General features: G+C 34.5%; 1 protein-coding gene across 1 annotated transcript; it reads right to left on the bottom strand.

Annotated features, from left to right (window-relative positions):
- Window positions 1-1,715: 1,715 nt before the first annotated feature.
- LOC111891587 (formin-like protein 1) lies at window positions 1,716-5,469 on the bottom strand. The gene is made up of 4 exons (XM_023887643.3): window positions 3,684-5,469; window positions 3,400-3,611; window positions 3,076-3,320; window positions 1,716-2,819 (listed from the first exon to the last, which is right to left on the bottom strand). Exons 1-4 carry the CDS (start codon window positions 5,207-5,209, stop codon window positions 2,022-2,024), a joined length of 2,781 nt encoding a protein of 926 aa, XP_023743411.1. The 5' UTR covers window positions 5,210-5,469; the 3' UTR covers window positions 1,716-2,021.
- Window positions 5,470-7,364: the final 1,895 nt, after the last annotated feature.

Raw genomic sequence — 7,364 nt, 5'->3', positions numbered from 1 at the left:
ATTTTCATCATTACCTTTGTTTCAGTAATGATTTATTCATAGGGAATCGAGTCTGACTAATCAATGAAGTAAGTTCGACGTGGCGTCCGACTTTAGATTGAAGGAGAAGATAATCAAAGCAATCGGTAGAGATATCGTGTTCGAGTTTAAGATTAAGCAGCTTGTAGCTAGAAGTGGTACATGCTAAAATATGATTATATCACATTAGAACATGAAAAAAATGTATATTTCGTGTTAGAAACCGACTCAAAAAGATCTAAGTCTAGCCAATTACATCATCGATGAGAGGTCATTCAGGACATGACTCATCGGTCAATTATGATAGTCGAAGTACATAAAGCCTACAAAAGTAAAAAATACTATGTTTTTAAATTGATAAATAAAAATACTATCTTCCTCAAAGATTACCATTGTTTCTTTTTGGTATAATTTTAATATTATTTTATTGTATTTGTTGATTTGCAACTCTTAATGATGTAGATTATATTACTTTTAAAACAAAGTATTGAATTACAACAATAGAATACATCAAGTAGTCAACCAAAATATTGTAAAAATATCATAATTAGACAATGATGAATTATGAGCCACATGCGGTGAAGGGTTAATGCCCCATCATCATTTTATATTTCTCTTCCATGTATCATGTGGTCGTTTTCCTCAACTTTGTTGTCCCCTACATGTGCATTTGTTATATATATATATATATATATATATATATATATATATATATATATATATATATATATATATATATATATATATATATATATATATATATATATATATATATATATATATATATATATAACTTTTGTATAACACGTAAGAAATGAACTATTTGCATGTTTTTGCGAAACAAATAAACTAATCATTACATGATATAAAAATGATATGAGTTAGAAAAAGTTGGCCGAAAAAATACCTTGATAATTCATTTTTTTAATGACTCAAGTGATCATTCTCTCTTCAGACAATTTTAATGAATAATATTAAAAAAAATAATCTTTGAACCGTTTTTTCGGAAGATTTTTATGAATCATCTTATTTTTATATTTAGTTCATCAAAAAAACATGTATTTGATTCATTTCTTTATATGTAAAAGATTTATATCTCTACACAAAAAAACAATCCATCCGCTATAATTCATAAAACAATAAGGTATTAAAGTAAACAATATTTTTTACGACCAACTCACACACCTTTCTAAAGGTATGGTTGGTAAATTGCAATATCTCATTCAAGTCTCATCGGAAATATATATATATATATATATATATATATATATATATATATATATATATATATATATATATATATATATATATGCGTGGCTGTTATTTTAGTGATAACTTTAATAATCCGATAGAAATACTTGATTTCAACAAAATGATATGATACTACGTTACAACAAAACATGATCTAACAAAAGATGTTGCAAAGAGATGTTTTTTTATTCATAAGCGTAAAACAAGGATATACAAGAAATTACTGTCGGTGGTTTTGAGCAGCATCAAACCAAGTATTCCACACCCCTGACTGAAATAAGTCAACTTTTCATGCAAAAAGCACCATCAATTATGTTTGGCACTTTCGAACTTTTCAACGAATACATTGCAAACAAACCATCATTGTCAAATAGGCTAAAAGTTAAAGCAGGCATTAAAATTTACAGGAACAAAGCCGTTATAGACAAATTATGCAACAATAAATATAAATACAAAAAAGCATATGATATTATTATATCCAAAATGTAAACTTTGGCTGAGATATCAAAAAATCACATTTAATTTACAGAGGAATTGGAGATACAAAGAATCTAATTCCATGGAACAACTTTAGTACTAGATATGCAGCTTTTTTACAGAGATTTGTTTATTCTTCCAAACTCCTCTGTATATCATACATACATATTATATATATTTATATATATCTATAGTCGAATCAATGTTCAAAATCTTCTAATTTTACGTATACAAATACAACATCCCAGAAGACGAAAATACCCCCATATCCATACCTACGACCTTTGGAACGATGAATTACTCTCATCATCCGAAGAACTACATTGTCGTCTTCCATGGAATCCAAAAACCGGAGGCAAATTCAAATTCGGGTTCACCGGAATCGGAAACTTGTATGCCGAACTTATCACAATCCGTTCATTTATGGATCCAACTTCTTTGCAAACACGATCAAGAACATTCAAGAAATCTCTCACCACCATAAAGATTCTAAACGGGTGAGCTTCTTCTTTAGCTGAATTCCCATGGAAATACTCTGTGATTTCTTTCACTAAAGAAAGTGCAACACTTTCTTGAGCTTGAATCCTAATAATCTCCTCTTCTGCCATCTTCAAAAACCCGTTCATCGACCCCGAAAATCTCGTCTCCAAGGGCGTTGTTGTGTCATTTAACCTAACAACCTGGATAATGTCGGAAATACCCTTGGAAAGCTTCATGACATCGCTATTAAGAACCTCGGAATCCATGGATGCGGCTTTTTTGACATTCGAAAGTTCCGAACTGATCCCCGCAACGATTTGAAGACCGAGCTTACGGGATTTGGTGTCATCGGGGTTAGTTTCGGTATTTGATAAGCGGGCCCCTTCGCTTTTGATTATTTCTTGAACAACAAAATGCAAAAGAGTTGTTTTTCCATCTGTGCCCTTGACATCAACGAGTTTGAGAAGCGTGTCGAGTTTGAACGCGTGTGCATCACCGCGATTCGTCCCGACATTCATTCGGTTACCAGTTTTGAGAACCGCTTCCAGAAGTTTTAAAAACATTCGACTGTTTCTAAGTTCTTCACATGCTACCTGAAATAAAAGTAAAATTACGAAATTACCCCTGACTTTAAGTATCTGATTCTTTTAAATCGGAATAGTCACTTTGAAAAGACACATCCAATGATCCAAACGCCCTTTTGGACGGTTTGGCCATAACGAAGGCACATAAATTAGGACAAAAAGTGGAAAAAAAAAAGTAAGAAACTTTATTTCTAGTTTTTGTTTCTGAATAAAGTAAAAAAGAAGTGGAATGACATAAAGCTGTAGTGATGAAATGGAAATGTACCTCGAGTGTCTGAAAAGAGCGTTTAAGGTACTCGACCTCTGAATCAAAATTGGATATGTAAAGCATAGCATCGACTCGTTTAAAAGCAAATGGTACATCAAGAACAGCTTTCAGAAACTTTTCAGCTGGCCCAAGCTTCATGGGTGTATCATCTTTGTACTCTTTCAGCTTTCGTTCTTCTTCTTTCGTTGGAGCCATTTTTAATAAACTCTCAAGAAGCTCTGTTCCAAGAGTATCTGCATTGCCTGTATAATCATCCAAAAATGTTAAATAAACAGAACCCAACGATGAAATTGTTATAGAATTGAAGCAAATTATAATTACCTTCTAAAAGTGCATCACAAACTTCCTCAATTGTCACGTTGAGTGCCCTGAGTAAAATCGCAATGTTTTGGGATTTTTTCGGATCAAGAACGCGGGTTTCTTGTCCACTGGGTGAGGGAAGAATTGGGCGTTTTGTTGTGGATGTTTCGTTGGAATTACTTGAGTTTGGTGTCTTTACGATGAATAATGACTCGATCATTTCCTCATTTAATCTGTAATTAAGAACAATAAATCATATAAGATAAAGCAAAATAACGAATTTGAAGAGTAATTAGATATCTTACTTAAACGAGCTAGACTTGAGTTGATCCCAGACCATTTCACGATCGGAGCTTGCTCTTACTTTATCCCAGTGAAGTGGTTTTAACTTTGGTTTTGGGGTCTCAAGATTTTCTTGATTTTCCGGCAGCAATTCAATTGGTGAAACCAGTGGTTGATCGTGGATTAGTGGTATAGGTCTCGCCGGTGTGATTAAGACTGGTGGTCGAACTGGTGGTGTTGGAGTTCTTGGACTTGGGTTTTCCCAGTGCTTTGGTGGTGGTGGTGGTGGTGGAGGTGGCGGAATTCTGGCTGGCGGAGGTGAGTTTTGTTCACTTGATGAATCTGATAGTCTGGGAGAAGACTCTAGGCTGTCTTTGCTTAATCGGATATCTGGAGGAGGGATTACCAGAGGCTGAGGCGGCGGCGGTGGTGGTGGTGGTGGAGGAGCTAAGCGAGTCGGCGGCGGAGCAGTTTGAATTGCATCAAGGTCCGGTGATTTCGGCCTTGATCTTATTGGACTCAAGCTAACCGGCGGCGAAATACTAAGAGAAACAGACCTTGCCGGAGAACCCGAACTTGAAGATGAGCATGATGACGAAGAACCGGACCCAATTATTCTCCGCGAGTCATAAGTATCCACCGGCACGGCGGCGAACGCTGCTCTAGAACCGGATCCGGTGCCGATCGAGTCTCTTGGAGAATAGAACTCTTCAAGTTCTTCATCTCTAGAAGATTCAGCATCCGCATTTTCAAAATTATCATTCCTAAGATTGCTTTGAGTCCGTCCTCCGTTACCACCGACACTTAAAAGAGGCGGCAATGGGCGGAGTTCCGGCGAATCCAGTTTTCGCAGATTTGAATCACCATCACCAGGATTATCACGAGCGCTTGATTTAGTAGAATCAATTCCACCGTGAGAATTAACAAGCGTACCAAGATAAAGAAATTCAGCACTAGTTTGCGACGGCCGAGTGAGCTTCGGAATCCGATTAGAACTGTTATCACTACCACCACTGCCACCATTATTAACATTACAACTAACAACTACTCTAGTACTACTGTCGGATCTACGAGTTTTCTCATCGCTAAAAGATCTAGAATCTTGATCATACCCTCTTCGCTTCTTAATCCGTAAATAAACAACGATTGCTATAACAATGGCGGCAGCAATCACTAGTGTAACCGCAGTCGCGATGAGTTTTGATGAAACCGGTTTCGATTTGGGGGAAGTGGGAAGGTTGAGTGAGGATATATTAGCCGGAAAAGAAGCAGACGTAGTCGACTCAGACGGCGGAGGCGGGGGAGATGGAATAGATGGGAAAAACGGCTGACCATCCGGCGGCGATGGGTTTGTCGTAGTGGGGTTAGGTGTAAACGGTACATCAGATGACGACGACGACGGAGGTACACCGGGTGAATCTTGAGGGAAGAACGGTTGGTGCAGCGTCCGGCGGTTGTGGACGGCTGTGTCGGTGGCTTCGATGCCAGATTTTGTACATCTTAACATGAAAATGAAGGGGAGAACGAAGAAGAAGATGGACATTTTCATGGATAGGTTAAAAGAGTAAATGCAGGAGTGATTATTGGGTGGGGCTCGTTTATTTCTTGAAATTGAGATTGGATTGACGATTGATATGGGAAAGGAAGAAAGAGCGAGAGAGAATCTCCATGAAAGGGTGTTGATGCAGTGGGTGTGTGTGAATGATATTGCAGTAATTTCTAGAAGGTGAAAGTTGCAGACTTGAGGTGGGAGGTTGTGTGTTTACAGCTAAGATTTAGGTAATTGGAAATGGCAGACAGGATTGGTATTTCGTACCCCAAGCTTTGGTTTGAATTTTGTTTTTTTAAGCCAAGATTAATTAATGACTACTTCAACAATAACGTACCATTTCCTATGCATATTGTACTTTTTTCCTAAAATAATTAGCTCGAGGTACCCAAAATAAATAATATAATTACATTTTATTATTTCATCGAATTTATTCTCTTCCCACATTTTAAAAATACCAAAATTACTTTTTAGGGTAATTATCTTTGTTATTTTGTTCACCTTTGGTTAATTATTTTTTTTTACATATTTGATCATTTAACTTGTTGTCTAAATGTGAACAAAACGAAAAGTTAATTATCTTGATAAATCATTTTCCCAACTTTTAATAGCAATTTTATTTTTCAGATTTGTTTGTATTATTTTTTTCAAATATTATTTTTAAAGTATCCATAATGTCATATATATTAATTAAATATGGATCAATTCTAAACTTTACTATTTAATTAATAAATCTGTTTTTCTTTAGTAAAATATTTTATATAGCCTCTTAAATATATTTTTTCTTTTTTTCGCATATACAATATTTTTAAAGTAACAATATTTAACAATAAAATTAAATTGATTAAATATCTAACAATTGATGGAAATCGTAGGTTACAACAACAATGCTCTAAACGGAAAAACAATTATAACAATTAATTGTATATGGCACATGCAACCTACAGGGTCTATGTCTTTCACATAAAGACAACATACTATGAATTATCAAACTACAATAACCCTAATGAAATCATAATTCATGAAGGAATATTACATACCGTTGATTTATTATAGTAAACAAATCAATCCAATTGTTCTTGTAGTCGTTTGGAAGATAGCACCAGAAATCTTGTGCATGTTTCACATCCAAACCCTAGCAATTATCGAACACTTTGAGGAGATAAGAGAAGAGGGGAATTTTGTTGGCTTCTTTATCAAAAGAGTGTGGCCGAAATTGCAAGTGAATGACCCTATTATACCTGAACCATGAAACCCTGATAACCCTAATTTAAGTATAATAGTATTATATTAAATTAGGTAATTATCCTACTTCCTGTTTATCTCTAAGGGACATTCTAGAAACCCTAGAATGGGTCAAAATCGTCCACCTTGTATAGAGGGTTATAAAATCCATTTTGTTCAACTATTGAATAACTACAACTTAGGTCCTTGCACTTTTAATTAATCCAAATCAATCAAAAAATTAATTCTAATTAATTTTTGATTAATTCTTAATTAAATATTAGTATTTCCAATTAATATATTATTTTCATAACATATTAATAAATTCATTTATTGTTATTTATTAATCATATAACAAATTAATAAATCAGTATATCTCTCTAAAAGTCGTCCTATTCAATTACTAGATTTGAGGGCAATCAAAAAGGACTCTGCTAATAAATAAAGTACATACTAATTCAGTTAATGGCTTAGACATTTAATCCAACAGTCTCCCACTTAAATAAATCTATAATTGCAATTACCAGTATAACTACTAAATTAGACAACAAAGTGTGCTTCCATAGTAACTGTCGAACTTTGATCTGACCAACAATTGGCCCTAAGATAAGTGATCAAATATTCATCCGTTCTACAAGATATCGTATAGACATAAGACGTGGATTAGAATTAATTTTCATTGTCCTAAGTTTTGTTTCCCGGTTTCTTATTTGTGATGACGACATAATACTTCAAATTGAACACATCAATTGAGTCTTGGTTGGGCCCAACACTATAAGTCAACACCAAATCACTGAGGTGCCCAAAGATATCGGTTTTCCCATTAGGGCAAAAGGAGCGTATAAACTTTGACTTATATGTTTGTATCTTTTACTCACCAAATCATACATGATATTGTGTTTTATAACATCATGTTACTGACATGTTTTTG

The sequence above is a fragment of the Lactuca sativa genome, chromosome 5, assembly GCF_002870075.4.
Source record: "Lactuca sativa cultivar Salinas chromosome 5, Lsat_Salinas_v11, whole genome shotgun sequence".
NCBI lineage: Eukaryota > Viridiplantae > Streptophyta > Magnoliopsida > Asterales > Asteraceae > Lactuca > Lactuca sativa.
Note: the sequence above shows the minus strand (reverse complement) of the source record. Positions and strands in the feature narration are given on the sequence as shown.

Coding starts and splice junctions, on each gene's coding strand:
- LOC111891587 (XM_023887643.3), bottom strand. CDS start 5,209: ATGAAAATGTCCATCTTCTTCTTCGTTCTCCCCTTCATTTTCATGTTA. Junction 3,612..3,683: donor CTCAAGTCTAGCTCGTTTAA/GTAAGATATCTA, acceptor TCTTAATTACAG/ATTAAATGAGGAAATGATCG. Junction 3,321..3,399: donor TTGTGATGCACTTTTAGAAG/GTAATTATAATT, acceptor ATGATTATACAG/GCAATGCAGATACTCTTGGA.